Genomic DNA, 20,764 nt, shown 5'->3' with positions numbered 1-20,764 from the left:
ACCTTTCTAAACATTAGATTACAATGAGCCCCCATAACAACTCGGGCCAACTAGCAAACTTTTGTCTCAGCCTGAGAAGCATCTTCTCCCACATAGCTTCTGGCTACTCATGAAGTAGCTTTTACCATTAGGCCTATTATTTTGTATTTATATTTTTGGGACCTACCAATTAAATTAATGATTCAAAGGAAATGTTCGGTTTGAATGGTGTATGAAAGGTATGCAGCCCTATAACTCAAATAATTTGTATCTACACATATTAAGCCAACACTTCCTGACTACTTTTTGAGTCCATTAGTACACTTTTATTTAGTACCCTATATGTTAATTGTTTTTTGTGCAATGCTTGGGTTAGTTACAGACCTATATGGTCCTTAAACATTACATTAATCGTAACTCTTAAATCATCATAGGGTGGAATCGTTGTAATATAGCCTACATATAATATGTAATATTATGAATAAGTAATATGTAATATTATGAATAAGTCGCTTCTGTCCAAATGGTTTTATAATAAAGTAGGCATATAGTTCTACACTAGACATATTGTGAGAACTTCAATTCATTTTGTCAATTTCAATACATTTGTCATGGGTGACATGCCTGTGTATTTTAGGTGGAATTGGGCTTAACCATTTTGTAACCTACCATTTTGTACTGACAAAACACAATCAATGTATGTTTATTATGTTTAACATATATATTAAATAGATTGTAGCCTATTGCTTTGAAATGAAGAATGACAGTATACGCCGCATCTCAGAAACATGACAACTGTAGGCCATGTCACCCCACGGCATAGTTGTTTATGAATAAGAAAAGCGGACATCGATCGTTTCACTGCAGTTGTATCAAATATCATGCGTATCGAAAACTCACCACACATTTCAATTGCATTTACAAATGTTTTGACTATTTGATGACACCATTTATATATTTTTTTATCCACAGAAATATAAATTATTGACAAAGTAGCCTAATTGCACCCAGAACAAATGATCCTATCCTGCCTATTTCAATCATTTGAAATTAATTAATTACTTGGGCTGATGGTCTTGACAGAAAAAACGTTGTACTGTGGTTTGCATTGAAAGGGGAGTTGTTGTTTCAGAAACATAACCTATCATCTATATTTATATTTTCCCTTCACCTTGTGAGATTCAGCAGCAGACAAGTATGGCATGAGATGCTTTTAGGGTGAAGACTTGTGAATTTTCAATCCTTTTCCGTTGATAAAACAAATATTTTGGTATGCTAGCTACATAGGCTGCATATTTTTCCTCTGACTATAGCGTGTCTGAATGTATAACCCGTACATTAGGTTTGTGTTGTTCTTTCATTCATGCTACACATAGCAAACCTATAGCAAAGTGTAATGTCTTATACTTTAATCAAGTTTATTTTTTCAAAACATACAGCAACAAAAACAGACAATACTCATACATTAGGTAGGCCTATTCTAACAACAAAAAGTGCAAAACTTTGAAAGAACATTTACAAAAAAATCGTCAACATCCAAAATACAATGTTGTGAAATAAATAAACCTGTATATAGTCTTTCCAACAAAGGAAAGAAATCTGTCAAATGTTAGGCCAAAATGTGTGTGAATCAGCGCATTACTCTCCTGAATATTATACTATTTTGCTTGTAAATAGGCCTATTGGATAATGGAATCTTAATTAACTGGTTATTACAATAACAATGCAGAATGTTATTTATTTGGATCAGCGTTTACCAAACTGTGGTTCTGTAGGCCTAACCCCAGTGTTATGCAAACCAGATTCCAGAAGTATCAATGACGAATGATGTTGTTCTATTTATTTGAATAGGCCTAGACATATCAAACCATTATTCTCAGAATGGGAGGTTGGATATAGCCTATTACTGAAAGCGTAAGGCGATTTACAGCTCAGAGTATAGTCTTAATTTACAGGATAAATGTACTTTTTTTTTTTTTTTTTTTTTTAAACATTTGAGTCATTTAGCAGACGCTCTTATCCAAAGCGATTTACAAGAGCAAGTAGGGTTAAGTTATTATGCTCAGGGGCACATCGACAGATTTTTCACCTAGTCGGCTCGGAGATTAGAACCAGCGTCCTTTCGTTTACTGGCCCAACGCTCCGCTAGGCTACCTGCCGCCCCACTCATGGGCATATTACATTTTTGTCATTTTGTCAGGGTTATATATAGGAAGCTGGTAGGCCTTATCGTATTGTGTATAACTGTAAGGTGTAGACGTGACTAAGAAAAAAATAGGAACCACTGATTTAGATGATAAATGCTATATCGGTGTGGATATTATACACCTGTTTTCCAAATGTGTGTTTGATGTAATAGGACTAAATGATCAGACACTTAACTTGCACACCTGAATAGGTAGTAGCCTATAACACCTTTATCAAACATGGCAAGGGCCAAGACAACCGGAACTGGTTTTAACGACAAACTGAAACTTCAAGTGCTTCATATGAAAGACGTAGGTAGTCCTCAGACGAGGAGGAGGCCTGCACTGTCATGCACTGTTGTGTCCTTTAATCTACATGTGCTTATTTCGGCCCCATCAACAAAATAGAGGACAAAATAGGTTATCATTATTTTAAGACTACACACAAAACTCTACTTCTCTCTAAAATGTGTAGCATACATTACAGATAGGCCTACAGCAGTAGCCTACATTGGAGTCTCTGGACAGAGAACCTGAGAAGATATGACTTTTGTAGGCTTATTTTTTCCCGCGTGTCTTAACCCTGATCTGTATGACGTTTCCCCCCAAAACGATTTCGAAATTAATTCTCATATAAATAATGAATAAAGCTGTATGTTTTTTATTCAATATGCCTACTGATGAATACACTGACAATAAAATGTAAATACATTGTACAATAAATACAAAACATAAATAAATTATTCAAATAATGAAAATCTGTACGATATAAATAGCCCGAAATAAAGTTACCTTTGGCAAGTCTATAGTTACATTTTACAACCCACAGGTAACAAAGTTTGTCCTTCAACGCAAAATAATAAATCGTTGCACTTCAGGATACATAGGCTACTATGGCCATATTTGTTTAGAGGAATTATTGTTTCTGACCTAATTTGTGATCACTGTATGTTTACCCTATAATTGCCATTTCTATGGTGCTTTTATATGTCCTCCCCATGTTGTAGTTGTGCAATCAGTTTAAGAAAGCATTTGGAGTGACCCTCTTTTGATGGGACAACACTCCTGGAAACCCGCTAGAAACTCCCGGTGAAAAAGACGGTAGTGACGTTCTTAGAGAGTTCGAGATCAGTGTTTGTGGCGAGCTCGTCGGCACACCGTAGCCCTGCGCGCTCTGCTGGAGATGCGGCGGCGGGTGCTGGCTCCCTGAGACAAAGTAGCCACTCTGTCCCGATAGTAGCCCAGACGTGCTTACACCGTAACTGTTTGACAAACCCAGAGCACCGACAGATCCACCTAGATGGCGTGTAAGGTCCCCGTTACTCAGCTGGTCCACCCCGGGAAGTAGAGACCCATACGCGTGCCCTTGGTTCAGAAATCCTGCAGATGATCCATTGTAATGTGGATGGTGCAACGATAAAAACGGCGAGATTTGCCAATACAGAGGGTTGTTCGCCCTGTCGTTTATTCCCAAACTGAGAGGCGCAAAGCGTAGTCCCCGTTTCATCGCCAGTTTACCCCTTGAGGTAGCAGAGCGTCTCCGAAGTTTTCCCGTAGTTCCACCAATAAACACATCGTCGCTCGAAGGGTCCAACATCCAGTAGTTCCCTTTTCCCGGGTCGTCGTAATGCCTTGGCACTTTCACAAAACACTTATTGAGGCTCAAGTTGTGGCGGATAGAGTTTTGCCAGCCTTGCTTGTGCTCCCGGTAATATGGAAAGTTCTTCATGATAAACTCATAGATACCGTTCAGAGTCAGTCTCTTCTCAGGACTCTGTCTGATAGCCATCATAATCAAGGCGTTGTAGCTGAATGGCGGTTTATCATATTTCCCATTTTTGCTAGGCTCTGTCGCCCGCCCGGTGCCCTCGTCGTCCTCCTTCGGTTTCTCTGGGTCCAAAGGTGCAGATTCCATATCAGGATCCAGAGATTTTTCCGAATCAGAACCCGAAGAAACAATGTTTTTTTCGGGGAGCACCGAGTCCTGTTTGTCACATTTTGAGGGAAGCAGCAGACTCTTGATACTAAATGAAGTAGATCGGTGCACCATCGGCGGCTCTTTCTGATCTTCCATGCCGGACACTGACATAAATCTCGGGGTTTGTGTTTAAAAACGAAAAGGTCAGACGCGATCGGATCAGGACATTGCATGCATGAAGGAACTTGTAGGATAGAGAGGAGCCGGGGCTGGGATAGAGAAATTAGTCATTAAGAAGGTTGCGTCTTATCACTAGGCTACATCACCAAAGGGGAGGAGCCTGTAGATTGCTGATGTTTTAACTGTCAACAAATTCCTCTTCCCCATTCGATATTGTTGAAACAAAATAGACTTTCAGTGCACTATATTGATTTGTCAGGATGGCTCAGTTTCCGTATCTGTTTACCATCACCTCATCTGTGTTTGTGTGTGCACGAGCTATCGGTGCGTGCGTACGTGACTGTTTCTGGCTATGTGTGGTGTGCGCGTAAAAGCATTCATCGTCTGTCATGGAGAGTCCCCCCCTCTCTGTTTAATAAGGACAATGATGGTTTGAATATGTTTCATGTTTAGGCAAACAATGCATTTAAATGGGGGATTTGAGCATTGTGGGTGCGCTCCAATCATAGTATTGTGCTGGAGTACTGGACACGTCAGAGGCACATCAAAGAGCCTATTCAGGCTGAACGCCGCTACTTCAGCGCCTCTAGTGTAGCGTACTATGATATGCCTGCGCTGAGAGCGCACTATTTTGGAGTGTTTTGTGACTGAAAATAATTGCCTACAAACAGAATTTGGTGCTACCAACGAGCTGTGTATAGCCATACGAGTAACAACTTTGCGTAATGCTATTATTATTTGCAACAACCTATTTATTTTTCGAGCTCAGAAAAATGTTTGACTGTGCATAACGAAGCCGATAGCGCCTACAACCAGGGTTTATATTATAATTCGAGGGTTTTGTTAATGTTTACGTAGGCTACATTTTTCTGTACATGTTCACTCCCATTCAAGCCCTTGAATTGAAGGTAATAATATTGGCTGGTTTTAATATATTTAATGGTTCACCAGAGGTATTTTAAATTATGGAACGTTGAATTTGGGTAAAGTAACCCCTTACCATGTCAAGTGCTTTGAAACCGGAAGAAGAAGCACTGTTAAAATGCAATATGAAACATCTGAACATCGATTTTTACACTTTTAGTAAGAATTACATTTATATTACCTCTGTATTTCCAATATGTCCAACACCTTCATAAGGGATGCGCCTCCACTAGTAGGCCTTTGGGGTAAGAATGAATAACAAAACAGGCCAGGGACAAGAGAGGTTCTCTGAAATGATTGTTAACAGGTTTGGGTGTTATGTCAAATAAAATAATAATTTGCCTGTCTATGTTTAAGACGTTAAGATATCAATTACGTTTTAGTTATAATTTAAAAATGTAAATTGTGGAGATATATTTATTGAAACTGTTATACACTATGGGGTAATTCTGTACATTTTGTGTCACTGAGGTAGGACTACGGCTTGGTCTAAAGGACTGCAATCTAACAGACATGCTGAAGGTAATAATAGGTATGTCTTCACTCCAGGTTGGTCATTGAGTTACTGTGATTTTGCAACACTCCATACAAGAAAACAGTTTTATACATAGGGTACGTATAATTCCGAGTTAAGCACACTTGTTCTTTTATTCTGGTGTTTTATGTTTTCCTCTTTCTACAGAAGCAAAGAGTTCACCCATGTTTCCAGGTTAAATTGAATATTAATGATAGTCCCATTTTTCCTCTCTAGTATTGTGCTGCTTATTCACTCTATTAAATTGAGCAGGTCATTGGAGCTGGGAGATAGGTGATGCACTGAAGGCATGTGATGGAACATGTGGGCCTACCAAGTCTTTAATGGTCTACATAAGCAAACTAATGTGTAATGGCAAGTTTCCACTCTGAGGCCTGGGGGGAAAATTGAAGCTATCCTACCTGGGCCTGGCACTGGTGAATTTCCCCTGTATAGTGACACGGTAGAGTTGCTGCTTTCAAAACATTAAAATGTATAGTACATTATCTCCATTTAGCTATAATCACATTGGTATTAAATTGAGATAGGGCTATTTTAGAAATGGTTTATTGTATGACATTAACCTCTCAGTCAAATCATTGCCATTGTTCTGTAGGGAAACAATATAGGGAACAGTATAGGGAAACACTATACACCACACATCAGTATATTACCACAGACAGTCAGTTGACAAATGTTGGATAAAGTCAATAAATCACTGATGATTTACCATACAAGTGTGTATTTGCTCTTAAATTAGATAATAGTATCTTTCCATTTCCCCCAGCAGTCCATTCTTCCACAGCTGCACAGATTAAAGCAGTGTTGCCACAATATTAACTATGAACTATTTAAGAGCAGGTTTCAAGTGCAAGATTAGGATTTTTTGGTGTCACTAAACATCAACTTGGCTGACACCCCTCTCATCCACTTGAAATCATGTGTTCACAAGAGATGGAGCACGAGGACTTTGGAATTAAGTCATATAAGAGTCCTTTTAGAGAGGTTTTATTTTCTTCAAGCTTAGTGTTTATAATCAATTAGATGTTAGTTTTGAGTGCTATTTCATTTATTGCGTCCAATTTCCCCTTTTCAAATCCTGGGACTTCTGTCCTTTTTGTGTGGAAAAAATGGGTGCTAATAGGGTTTTACAGATCTTTTAGATTTGATTGTTTTGAGTGAATAAAAAAACCCATTGCATGCTCTACCTTTTTGAAGTGGCTTCACAATCTGTCAACGTCAACCTTTTAAAGGGAATATGACAATGTCCTATCATAATGTCACATTCAATACCTAGAAACAGATTCTGGCATTGTCTGTCATTAAAGTTCAAAGTTCAAACGCAGCTTTACTAGAGTACAAAGATGGTCTTGATGGACAATAAAGAAAAAGACCACTGTCAAAACATTAGTCTGGCGCCTAAAACAGGACATCTGAGTTCCAGAGCGCCCCCTAGGGATTCTTCCAGGATCTCACATACACATACTGTTTAATGCTCTTAAAGCCAAACCTTATACACCAACCACAAACAAAATCAGTCAGAATCGCCAGCAGCTTTGGGGTCATCCAAAGTTTACTGCTATTTATAGAGCAGCAGTAAGGAGCACCCTCCAGGGCTACGATGGTAACTCCCCCCACACAGCATCCTGGGACGCAAGGTGATTACTTCAGCTCCGTCAAGGGGTTGAAGATACACTGCAATGACCCAGGATGTTCCCACAGGTAAATTATAGCTACCGTACACAGACAGAACATCCTATTGTGGGCTTTCTGCTGTTCTAAATCTGGTCTGTGTGGTCACACATGCTCACATGAATGGGTTTTCTGTGTGTGTACGTCCTCAGAATTCTCAGTAACACACACACACACACACACACACACACACACTCACAAACAGAATATCTTGTGCGAATTTATATTGGTAATTAGATCATGTTGAAATGTGTCTCAGCAGTAATAAGGCTTAGTTCTTAGGTTCATTGTCTGGAACGCCTTCAATAGAACATGATGCTAAATCTGCCATGTTTGGTCGGAAGGTATTGTTCAATCACTGCTGATGGAGGTTGATGTTAGGGATGCCACAGTATTGCTCTTCCTTAAAGTGGAACTGACAGCGTTTGAACTACTTTGCAGATATGAAGCAAACAGATAATCATAATATCAGTAAAACATCAAATTCCTAGTTTATGCTTCAAAACCTTATACGCGGTTTTAAAAAATATGTTATATTTGACTCAAAATTCCATGACGTACAGTAAGGCAATGTTGGCAGAATAGATGGATGCAGTTCAATGCATGATTAAAATAATTCACCAATACATTTTTTGGAAGTCCAAAAATTATTGATATCAGGTTGTAAATCATAGCTGGCCTGGTACATTGTTTGCTGCCTCCACCCATTTGGGATGCACTGTTTCAGTTTCAATTACTCAATATTTTGAACAAAAACGGACGACTGTAAATAAGGCTGAGAACGTCAATAAAATCAAACTAGCAAGGGCAATGATCACAAGTCAGTCAAAACGTGGCTAGCGCACGTGTCAAACACAAGGCCGGCGGACCGAATAAGACACACAAGTGAGTATAAATGAGTCAACAGTTGAGTCATCTACTTTATGAAATTACAGCCTGATGCACTTGAATCGCTCACATCGGTGAATTCAACCTCAATTGCGCTGCTTTCGTGTGTCCCTTTTACAGCGTGCAGTGGAAGGAAAGTGTACAGACACAGTCCTAGCTAGGATACTAAAATGTTGCTGTCTGGCTTCGGTTTTTAAAGCTTGACAATTAATAACCAAAAAACAACACTATGCAAAGGATAAACATGTAGGCCTATTACAGCAACATTTGAGTAGTCTTTGCATAAGTATTCAGCTCCCTGAGTCAATACATGTTAGAAAAAACTTTGGCATCGATTACAGCTGTTAGTTTTCTTGGGTAAGTCTATAAGAGCTTTGCACACCTGGATTGTGCAATATTTGCCCATTATTCTTTTCAAAATTCTTCAAGCTCTGTCAAGATGTTGGGGATCATGGCTAGACAGCCATTTTCAAGTCTTGGCATAGATTTTCAAGCAGATTTACTTCAAAACTGTAACTTGACCACTCAGGAACATTCCCTGTCGTCTTGGTAGGTTGTGTTGTAAGTTATTATCCTACTGAAAGGTGAATTCCTCACCCAGTCTGGTGGAAAGCAGACTGAAACAGGTTTTCCTCTAGGATTTTGCATGTGCTTAGCTCCATCCAGTTTCTTTTTATATAAAATAAATCCCTAGTCCTTGCCAATGTCATGATGCAGCCACCACCATGCTTGAAAATAAGGAGGCAGTTACTCAGTGATGTGTTGTGTTGGATTTTCCCCAAACACAACTTCAAAATGTTTTTGTTGCTCCTGCTGCTCTGTATCGTTACATTTCTCCAAATGTCAAATTTAGAAGTTATGGGTTAGGTTTATACACTCCGAATGGTTAAGGTAAGGTTTAAGGTTAAAACATTGTTTAGGCCCACCGAATGGTTAAGGTAAGGGTTAAGGTTTGGAATAGGGTTAAAACATTACGGTTTGGCACTCATTCCAAATGTTTATGGCAAGGGTTAAGGTTTGGGATAGGCAGTGGTGGAAGAAGTTCCCAATTGTCATACCTGTGTCATGCCCTGACCTAAGAGAGAAGGTTTGTTTCTCTATGTGGTTAGGTCAGGGTGTGGGGTGGGCCTTCTATGGTGTCTATTTCTTTGTTTTGAGCCGAGTATGGTTCCTAATCAGAGGCAGCTGTCTATCGTTGTCTCTGATTAGGAATCATACTTAGGTAGCCTTTCCCCACCTGTAGTTGTGGGATCTTATTTTTGTACTGCTTGTTAAGCCTGCAAGACGTGACGGTCGTTATCATTGTTTATTCTTTTGTTTGTAGTGTTCTGAGGTAAAATAAAATACACGATGAACACTTACCACGCTGCGCTTTGGTCCACTCCTTTTGACGATCGTGACTGTAATAAAGATAATCTAACGTTTTACCTAATGATATATAAGGAGGGCATTTGCACAACATGTTTCACAACAGCACACAACAAAATTCCAGAGACATATTGAGCAACCAAGTGATACCAATCACGACCACACCCAGAGGACAGATGGCAGACTTAAGAACTCACACAAAAATGTCAAGACATGAAGGCGCCCTAGCCACACGAACTGACCACTGGTGTAAAGAACAACATTCCATGAATATCGCAAGCACCCAGACACGAATTACCAGAAATACACACACACACACACACACACTTAGGTGTGTTGGACTCCGAGGACAAAGGACACTGCCAAGGGCCAATGGGAAGTCGACACCACCTGGAGAGTGGACCGTCCCTCCACTCATCGACCAGTCAGGAGAGCGGACCTACTAGACTCAACGTCAACACACTGTTATTTCATTGTATAAATTGGATGTACACTATGTTTCGGGGCTCTCTCTTCTGCTAGTTCCCTAAGAGCTAAACGAACGAGCCCGTGCACGCTCAGCCAAATATCTTTGTCTCATAATAAACTGCCTTACTATATACTGAATCCACCTGGTCCATCATCTTAACTTGGTCTCCTTCTCAAATAACTAATCATCAACATGACAGAAGATCCCACTACCAAAGGACCAAGCAGCGTGGGCCGATGGCCTGGACCTGTGAGGAAATCCTGGATGGGGCAGGACCCTGGACAAGGCCTGGGGAGTATCGCCGCCCGCAGGTGGAGATAGAGGCGGCGAAAGTGGAATGGCGATACTGGGAGGAACAGGCAAGGAAACCACGGAAGCCTGAGAGGCAGCGGCAAAACATTTTTTTGGGGGGGGGGCACACGGGGAGATTGGCGAAGTCGGGGTTGAGACCTGAGCCAACTCCCTGTGCTTACCGTGGGGAGCGAGTGACCGAGCAAGCGCCGTGTTATGCGGTGATGCGCACTGTGTCGCCAGTGCGCACTCACAGCCCGGTGCGCTCGGTGCAAGCTCCTCACCGTTGCCGTGCTAGAGTTGGCCGTCAGCCAGGAAGAAGTGCGCCGGCTCAGCATATCTGGTCTCCAGTGCGTCTCTACGGCCCAGGTTATCCTGCACCTGCTCTACGCACGGTACCCTCCATTCACCAACGCAGCACAGTTCGTCCTGTACCAGCGCCCGCCCTTGCTGGGCTACAGTGACCATCCAGCCAGGACGGGGTGTGCCAGCCCTGAGCTCCAGACCTCCGGTGCGCCTCCACGGCCCAGTGTGCCCTGTGCCTGCTCTGCGCACCCTGTCTCCTGTGCGTCTCCCCAGTCCGGTGAGACCGGTTCCAGCTTCATGTAGGAAGCCTCCAGTGATGATCAATGGTCCGAAGCCTCCAGTGATAATCCATGGCACGAAGCCTCCAGTGATGATCCATGGCACGAAGCCTCCAGTGATGATCCATGGCCCGGAGCCTGTAGGGACGATCCATGGCCCGGAGCCTCCAGTGATGATCCATGGCCCGGAGCCTGTAGGGACGATCCATGGCCCGGAGCCTCCAGTGATGATCCATGGCACAAAGCCTCCAGTGATGATCCATGGCACAAAGCCTCCAGTGATGATCCATGGCGCTGAACCTGTAGTGATGATCCATGGCACGGAGCCTGCAGCGACGCTCTCCAGTCCGGAGCCTCCAGCGACGCTCTCCAGTCCGGAGCCTCCAGCGACGCTCCCCAGTCCGGAGCCTCCAGCGACGCTCCCCAGTCCGGAGCCTCCAGCGACGCTCCCCAGTCCGGAGCCTCCAGCGACGCTCCCCAGTCCGGAGCCTCCAGCGGCGGTCCGCAGCCCGGAGCCTCCAGCGGCGGTCCGCAGCCCGGAGCCTCCAGCGGCGGTCCGCAGCCCGGAGCCCCCAGCGGCGGTCCGCAGCCCGGAGCCTCCAGCGGCGGTCCGCAGCCCCGAGTCTCCAGCGGCGGTCCGCAGCCCCGAGTCTTCAGCGGCGGTCCGCAGAGACCTAAGAGAGACGGTTTGTATCTCTGTGGTTAGGTCAGGGTGTGGGGTGGGCATTCTATGGTGTCTATTTCTTTGTTTTGAGCCGAGTATGGTTCCTAATCAGAGGCAGCTGTCTATCGTTGTCTCTGATTAGGAATCATACTTAGGTAGCCTTTCCCCAGCTGTAGTTGTGGGATCTTTATTTTGTACTGCTTGTTAAGCCTGCAAGACGTGACGGTCGTTATCATTGTTTATTCAAGTGAAAGTGAAAATCACACAGTAAAATATTACTTGAGTAAAAGTCTAAAAGTATTTGGTTTTAAACATACTTAACGTAAATGTAATTGCTAAATATACTTAAGTACCAAAAGTAAAATAAGAAATAATTTCAGATTCCTTATATTAAGCAAACCAGACAGCACTATTTTTTTATTTATTTTTGTTTATTTTTATTTAGTCAGTGGCACACTCCAACACTCAGACATAATTTACAAATGAAGCATCTGTGTTTAGTGAGTGTGCCAGATTAGATGCAATAGGGATGACCAGGGATGTTCTCTTGATAAATGCGTGAATTTGACCATTTTCCTGTCCTGCTAAGCATTCAAAATGTAACGAGTACTTTTGGCTGTTAGGGAAAATGTATGGAGTAAAAAAGTACATTATTTTCTTTAGGAATGTAGAGAAGTAAAAGTTGTAAAAAATATAAATAGTAAAGTACAGATACCCCAAAAACTATTTAAGTAGCACTTTAAAGTATTTTTACTTAAGTACTTTACACCACTGGGTATAGGGTTAAACCCCCCCCCCCCAGTGTCCACGACTGGGATCAAACACACAACACAAAATCGTCTAATACCATGACTCTGGACCAGGTTTGGGATAGGGTTTGGGATGGTTAAGGTAAGGGTTAAGGTTTGGGATATGGTTAAAATAAAAAAATAAAAAAAGTGTCCACGACTGGGATCAAACACACAACACAAAATCTTCTAATACCATGACTCTGGATCAAAAGGTTGTCTTTCGATCCCAGTCGTGGACACATTTTTTATTTTTTTATTTGAACCATATCCCAAACCTTAACCCTTACCTTAACCATCCCAAACCCTATCCCAAACCCTATCCCATACCCTATCCCAAACCCTATCCCAAACCTGATCCAGAGTCATGGGACTACACCAACACCATAGCAAAACCCAAGCCTAGTTAATAGTAACAGTTTTTAAAAAAAAATCCTGGCATCCTCAAGACATGGATAGACATCCAATTTCGATATCAATCTTGAATGACCTTGGTGGTAGTAAACTACCCAATATCTTTTATACTGTTTTTCACACTGTGTATTCATATACTGTATTCTTCACATAGCTCATTCTAATATATCTATTACTACTGTACATTGCATTTTGTTACACTGTTTACATATACACTGGATTCTCGACATAACTCACTGTAATATACATGTATTTGCTGCACTGTTATGAGCTAGTACCACAAGCATTCACTGCACCCGCTATAACATCTGCTAAACTGTGTACGCGACCAACGCGATCAACTTTGATTTAATTTGAATATAAGTACATAGGGTTGTATAAGTTCTTCCCTTTAATAGGTTATATCAACACATTTCAACCAAAATATAACAGAGGTGTCATAAAGGCATAAACATAACAATAACTTTCAATCAATCAAATTTCAATGTCACATGCTTTGTAAACAACAGGTGTAGACTAACAGTGAAATGCTTACTTACCAGCCCTTCCCAACAATGCAGAATAAAATAAAAAATAAATAATAAAAATAGAAAAATAAATATTAACACAAGGAATAAATACACAATGAGTAACGTTAACTTGGCTATATACACGGGGTACCAGTAACGAGTCGATGACGGCTTGGCTATATACACGGGGTACCAGTACTGAGTTGATGTGCAGTGGTACGAGGAAATTGAGGTAGATATGCACATCTAGGTAGGGGTAAAGTGACTAGGCAACAGAATAGATAATGAACTGTAGCAGCAGTGTATGTGATAAGTGAGGAAGTGTGTGTGGAGAATATGTGCCTGTGTGTGTGTGTTGGAGTGTCAGTGTAAGTATATATGTGAGTGTGTGTGTGTAGAGTCCAGTGTGTGTGCAGAGTCAAAAAGGGTTAGTGCAAAAAGGGTCGATGCAGATAGTCCGGGTAGCTATTTGGTTAACTATTTAGCAGTCTTATGGCATGGTGGTAGAAGCTGTTCAGGAGCCTTTTGGTCCTAGACTTTGTGTTCTGCTACTGCTTGCCGTGCGTTAACAGAGAGAACATTCTATGACTTGGGTGGCTGGAGTCTTTGACAATTTTTAGGGCCTTCCTCTGACACCGCCTGGTTTAGAGGTCCTGGATGGCAGGGAGTTCGGCCCAGTGATGTACTTGGTCGTACGCATTACTCTCTGTAGCGCCACGGTTGGATGCTGAGCAGTTGCCATACCAAGTGGTGATGCAGCCAGTCAAGATGCTCTCAATGGTGCAGCTGTGTCACGTCCTGACCAATATTTAGGTATTATTTCTATTATATTTGGTCAGGACGTGGCAGAGGTATATTTGTTTTGTATTATGGGGTTTTGTGTGTGGTGTAGTGGGGTGTATTAGTTTGGTATAGGTTCTAGGTTTGTTTTTCTATGTGTAGTTTTGGGTGCTGGACTCTCAATTGGAGGCAGGTGTTTCTAGTTGCCTCTGATTGGGAGTCCCATAAGTAGGTGTGTGTTTGTTTGGTTTTCGTGGGTAGTTGTTTTTGCACTGCGTGTTGTGTGCCTGCAAAACTGTTCCTGTCGTGTATATTGTTTTCCAGTGGATGCGTTACTCCTTTTTTGAATTAAAACATGAGCATCCATATTCCCGCTGCAGTTTGGTCTATTCAACACGGCTCTTTTTGTGACAGAACTACCCACCACCAAAGGACCAAGCAGCGGAGAAGAGGACAGAGGCAAGTGAGGGAGGAATGTTGGAGGCAGCCCCAAGAATTTTTTAGGGGGGGCACAAGGGCTATTTGGCGGGGCGAGATTACAGCCCCAGGCCAGCTCCCCGTACCCTTGTAGGGCAGACTGGACAGGTCCCGTGCTTTGGGGTTGGGGCTGTGGTGAGGCCTGGGATTTTCAGGCCGGTAGTCAAGGTACCAGCGCCCCGCATGTGCCAGGGCGAAGTAGGCATCGAGCCGGAAGGGGTGATGCCAACCCTGCGCTCAAGACCGCCAGTGCGCCCTTTCGGTCCGGTGTTTCCCGCTAGATGCACTAGCATGGAGGTGCGTGTCTCCAGGCCGGCACGTCCAGTACCAGCCCCACGCATCAGGAGTCTAGTGCGTCAGCCCAGCACCGCCAGTCAACAGTCGTCGGAGCTGCCCGCCAGTCAACAGTCGTCGGAGCTGCCCGCCAGTCAACAGTCGCCGGAGCTGCCCGCCAGTCAACAGTCGTCGGAGCTGCCCGCCAGTCAACAGTCGTCGGAGCTGCCCGCCAGTCAACAGTCGTCGGAGCTGCCCGCCAGTCAACAGTCGTGGGAGCTGCCCGCCAGTCAACAGTCGTCAGAGCTGCCCGCCAGTCAACAGTCGCCGGAGTGGCCAGACTGCGCTGAACTGCCGGAGTGGCCAGACTGCGCTGAACTGCCGGAGTGGCCAGACTGCGCTGAACTGCCGGAGTGGCCAGACTGCGCTGAACTGCCGGAGTGGCCAGACTGCGCTGAACTGCCGGAGTGGCCAGACTGTTCCCCGGCCCAGCCCGAGGGGCCCTCCTGTCCCCCGGCCCAGCCCGAGGGGCCCTCCTGTCCCCCGGCCCAGCCCGAGGGGCCCTCCTGTCCCCCGGCCCAGCCCGAGGGGCCCTCCTGTCCTCCGGCCCAGCCCGAGGGGTCCGTCTGCCTGGCGCAGCTATCGGCTCCACCGAAGTGGGCGACGCCGAGGGTGGAGCAGGGTCCACGTCCTGCACCGGAGCCACCTCCAGGATAGGTGGGTTGGGGAGGGAGGGTGTAGCACAGTGCCGTCGTTGACGGCAGCCACCCTCCCTTCCCTCCCTTATTGTTTAGGGGGTATTGCTTTTTGGTTTTGTTGGGGTAATGGGGATTTTTTGTGTTTTCTTTTAAGGTGCATTCCGGGGTCTGCTTCTTTAAGGGGGGGTAATGTCACGTCCTGACCAATATTTAGGTATTATTTCTATTATATTTGGTCAGGACGTGGCAGAGGTATATTTGTTTTGTATTATGGGGTTTTGTGTGTGGTGTAGTGGGGTGTATTAGTTTGGTATAGGTTCTAGGTTTGTTTTTCTATGTGTAGTTTTGGGTGCTGGACTCTCAATTGGAGGCAGGTGTTTCTAGTTGCCTCTGATTGGGAGTCCCATAAGTAGGTGTGTGTTTGTTTGGTTTTCGTGGGTAGTTGTTTTTGCACTGCGTGTTGTGTGCCTGCAAAACTGTTCCTGTCGTGTATATTGTTTTCCAGTGGATGCGTTACTCCTTTTTTGAATTAAAACATGAGCATCCATATTCCCGCTGCAGTTTGGTCTATTCAACACGGCTCTTTTTGTGACAAGCTGTAGAAATTTCTGAGATTCTGAGGGCCCATGTAAAAAATGTTCTGCCTCCTGATGGGGAACAGGGTTTGTCGTGCCCTCTTCACAACTGTGTTGTTGTGTTTGGACCATGATAGGTCCTTAGCGATGAGGACACCGAGGAACTTGAAGCTCTCGACCCCGCTGCACTACAGCCCTGTCGATGTGAATGGGGGCGTGTTCGGCCCTCCGTTTCCTGTAGTCCACAATAAGCTCCTTTGTCTTGCCCACGTTGAGGGAGAGGTTATTGTCCTGGCAGTCTCTGACTACCTCCCTATAGGCTGTCTCATCGTCATTGGTGATCAGGCCTACCACGTCGTGTCACTGTAAAACTTGATGATGGTGTTGGAGTCGTGCACGGCCACGCAGTCGTGGGTGAACAGGGAGTACAGGAGGGGACTAAGCATGGACCCCTGAGGGGCCCCCGTGTTGAGGGTCAGCGTGTGTTGTTTCCTACCCTCACCACCTGGGGGCGGCCTGTCAGGAAGTCCAGGATCCAGTTGCAGAGGGAGGTGTTCAGTCCCAGGGGCTTTAGCTTAGTGATGAGCTTGGAGGGCACTATGGTGTTGAACGCTGAGCTGTAGTCTATGAACAGCATTCTCACATAGGTGTTCCTTTCGTCCAGGTGGGAAAGGGCAGTGTGGAGTGCAATAGAGATTGTGTCATTTGTGGATCTGTTTGGGCGGTATGTGAATTGGAGTGGGTCGAGGGTATCCGGGATGATGCTGTTGATGTGAGCCATGACCACCCTTTCAAAGCATATCATGGCTACAGATGTGAGTGCTATGGGGTGGTAGTCATTTAGACAGGTTACCTTGGCGTTCTTGGGCACATGGACTATGGTGGCCTGCTTGAAGTATTACAGACTGGGTGTCACGCCCTGATCTGCTTCACCTGTCTTTGTGCTTGTCTCCAGGTATCGCCCGTCTTCTCCACTTATCCCCTGGGTATTTATACCTGTGTTTTCTGTTTGTCTGTGCCAATTCGTGTTGTTTGTCAAGCTTACCAGCGTTTGTCCTGTCAGCTCCTGTCTTTTCCCAGCCTCTCTTTTTCTCGTCCTCCTGGTGTTTGACCCTTGCCTGGCCTGACCCTGTATCGGGCCGCCTGACCACCCTGCCCGTCCCTGACCCTGAACCTGCCTGCCGTCCTGTACCTTTGCTCCACCTCTAGAATACTGAACTCTGCCAATCCCTGACACTGAGCCTGCCTGCCATCATGTACCTTTGCTCCTACTCTGGATTATTGACCCCTGCCTGCCTTGACCTGTCGTTTGCCCGCCCCTGTGGTTACAATAAACGTTGTTACTTCACACAGTCTGCACTTGGGTCTTACCTTGATTCCTGATAGTATGAACTGGCCATGACTGACACAGCAGACCCGGGCCAGCTGCGCAATGTCATCTCCCAAGGAGCCCCCATTGGAAGGCACGAGGAACTGCTTCGTGGCCTTATGGAGGGGGTCCAAACTTTGGCTGAACGCCATGACCAGGCATTGAACAGTTTGCTGGAGCAATTCCGCGGGTTGTCTGGGAAGCAGCCTACCACGGTGCTAACCCCACAGCTCCTTAGCGACTCAGCGCCATCTCATCGGCCACCCCACCTTCTCGGGAGCCCCGTTTATCCCCCCACCCCCCCAAAAACGCTTCAATGGAGAGTTGAGCACCTGTCGGGCGTTTCTAGCTCAGTGTGCCCTCATTTTCGAGCTTCAGCCCTCCACCTTCCCCTCGGATCGCTCCAAGGTAGCTCATCACACTGATGTCTGGGAGGGCTTTCACATGGGCTACTGCTGTATGGGAACAGCAGCCGGCCATATGCGTTAGTCTGGAGGGGTTCGTGGAAGAGGTGAAGAAGGTCACCCCGTTCTCCGGGAGAGAAGCTGCCCGGGAGCTAATCCAGCTTTGGCAGGACTCCTGCAGTGTGGCTGACTATGCTGTGGATTTCCTCACGTTGGCAGTTTCCTGACGTCCACGATCATCTCCTTTGTTTTGTTGACGTTGAGTGAGAGGTTGTTTTCCTGACACCACACTCCCAGGGCCCTTACCTCCTCTCTGTAGGCTGTCTTGTCGTTGTTGGTAATCAAGCCCACAACTGTTGTGTCATCTGTAAACTTGATGATTGAGTTGGAGGCGTGCATGGCCACCCAGTCATGGGTGAAGAGGGAGTACAGGAGGGGGCTGACCACGCACCCTTGTGGGGCCCCAGTGTTGAGGATCAGCGAAGTGGAGGTGTTCTTTCCTGCCTTCACCACCTAGGGGCCGGCCTGTCAGGAAGTCCAGGACCCAATTACACAGGTCGGGGTTGAGACTGAGGGCCCCAAGCTTAATGATGAGCTTGGAGGGTAGTATGATGTTGAATGCTGAGCTATAGTCAATTAACAGCAAGAGGAATATGCAAATTTAAGGGGGTCTAGGGTGACAGATAAAGTTGATGTGATATGATCTTTGACTAGTCTCTCAAAGCACTTCATGATGACAGAAGTAAGTGGCGGTAGTCATTTAGTTCAGTTACCTTTGCCTTCTTGGGTACAGGAACAATGGTGGCCATCTTGAAGCATGTGGGGACAGCAGACTGGGATAGAGAGAGATTGAATATATCCGTAAACACACCAGCCAGCTGGTCGTCGCATGCTCTGTTGCTCACGTTTAAATGTCTTACTCCCGTCGGCCACAGAGATGGAGAGCCCACAGTCCTTGGTAACGGTCAGCGTCGGTGGCACTGTATTATCCTCAAAGCGGGCAAAGGTGTTTAGTTTGTCTGGAAGCATATTACAGTTCATAATGTTCTGTTGATAGAATAGTCTCGAACGGAGCTTGTCCAGATTGTTCTCCAGCGATTGCACATTTGCCAGTAGAATTGAGGGTAAGGGCAGTTTATTCACTGGTCGCCGTAGTCTCATTAATGTGCCCTCATGGTGACCTCTATAGCAACGTCTTTTCCTCTTCCTAGTGTTGTTGTCCTATGGCCTGGTCCCAGGTGAGCAGTATGTCCTGTGCCGAAGACTCATTAAAGTAGAAGTCTTCCTCCAGATCGAGGTGAGTGATTGCTGTTCTGGTGTCCAAAAGCTTTTTCGGTCATAGGAAATGATGGAGGAAACGTTATGTACAATAAAAGTTAAGATCAGCGCAAAGTCCCCCCACAGAATAGCAGAATTAGTCAGGAGCCTGTTAAACGGCTGCTATGCATCCCAGCGCCATCTTTCAGTTCATTATAAATGCTTATAAATGCTTTTAAAATGATTACATGTAATAAATGCTTATCAACTGTAATGCTTATAGCTGTTTATAAAATGTTACAAATGATTAAATACTTCACTTATTAATTGTTTATCAATCATATCTGCTTGTTTTATAAAAATAATTACAAAGTAGTACGTAACAATTTATTCAAAAATTAACTCTTTTAACCCAATTGCAGCATGTTTACATTGAAGTCCAACTGATCCAGTTGTGCCTGTTCTGTTTGTTGATGGAAAGTTAGCTTAGATTCCTCTTGTCATATTGATTATGCAGACATGTAGCTGGGACTGGTGTGGCTGGGGAAGAGCCTCTGAAGCCAGCCGATGCAGCCTGGGGGGTTATGGGAGCGGGCAGTTAGTCAATGCCAATGACTACGTACAAGTCTTCATTAAAGACCATATGCAGTGTATTACCTAAAAACAAATGGCAATGATGAATCATGCAACTATGCCAACTATTAGGCCTATAGCTAATTTACATAATTACTGTAATGGATTTAATTGAATTTGTGTATTGTTTATTTAACTAGGATAGTCCACACAGCAACAATCACAAGAGTCTTTGGATCCAGTTGACCTGTATCTCTCTCTACATTAGTCAAGGCAAACAAGACTGAGGATAAGACATGCATACTCCAACGCTGGATCATTTACGAGTTATTCACTGAGTGCTTTAAAACAGAATCTCATATGATCCAGACTAATCCACATAGACAGAGCCAAAGTTCAGAAGCATGATTGTCAGAGCACTTCGGCAGCTACTGTGCATAATAAATCCTGCTTTACTGTATGGTAGGGGTGTCAAACATATGGAACACGGGCCGGATCCGTCCCGCGAGGGGGTCCAATCTGGGCAGCGTGTGGTTTTTATTTGAAAGAAAATTGTGGGACGGGACGAACTCAAATATACTTTAAAATGACTGAAACCAAAACTAAACTGTGTAGAAATGATAATGGGCCTACATTCATGCATTTTCTTGATTGTGTCCAGCAGGACAATTTTTAGCGAATTTTTGACGACAATGAAATGTAATCAAATTTCAGTGCGGTCCTCCGGACCTCATTTAAGACCGAATGCGGCCCTCCGGGCCAAATTAGTTTGACACTCCTGCTGTATGGGTTCAGAGTAAATAACAACAATCCTCTAAATATAGAAATAATCCCTAGAATGTTTTGACTCAACGGGATACAGTTTATGGGTTATACCCTTTAGGGGCTTTTAAGATATCTTAGTGGAGAACGAGTTTAGCTTTATATCATTGCAGAGGATCAAAATATGAATAAAAACATGGGTAGGAGACTCCCATGTGTGTGTATTTG

At 44.5% G+C, this 20,764-nt stretch overlaps 1 protein-coding gene and 1 long non-coding RNA gene across 2 annotated transcripts in view; one reads left to right on the top strand and one right to left on the bottom strand.

Moving 5' to 3' along the window:
* Positions 1-20,764, top strand: part of LOC123728709 (uncharacterized) — an 81,705-nt gene that overhangs the window by 34,932 nt on the left and 26,009 nt on the right. Inside the window, exon 2 of the long non-coding RNA XR_006760349.1 lies at positions 19,156-19,241. This is a non-coding gene — a long non-coding RNA (uncharacterized lncRNA). The remainder of the gene's footprint in view (positions 1-19,155; positions 19,242-20,764) is intronic.
* On the bottom strand, positions 1,374-4,626 carry LOC106577111 (forkhead box protein G1-like). Its single transcript, XM_014154851.2, has one exon. The coding sequence runs from the start codon at positions 4,252-4,254 to the stop codon at positions 3,181-3,183; it is 1,074 nt and encodes a 357-aa protein (XP_014010326.1). The 5' UTR covers positions 4,255-4,626; the 3' UTR covers positions 1,374-3,180.

The sequence above is a fragment of the Salmo salar genome, chromosome ssa18, assembly GCF_905237065.1.
Source record: "Salmo salar chromosome ssa18, Ssal_v3.1, whole genome shotgun sequence".
Lineage (NCBI taxonomy): Eukaryota > Metazoa > Chordata > Actinopteri > Salmoniformes > Salmonidae > Salmo > Salmo salar.
This window is presented reverse-complemented; position numbering and strand designations above follow the sequence as displayed.

What these genes read in the sequence shown, in the direction of transcription:
- LOC106577111 (XM_014154851.2), bottom strand. Translation starts at nt 4,254, where the DNA reads ATGTCAGTGTCCGGCATGGAAGATCAGAAAGAGCCGCCGATGGTGCAC.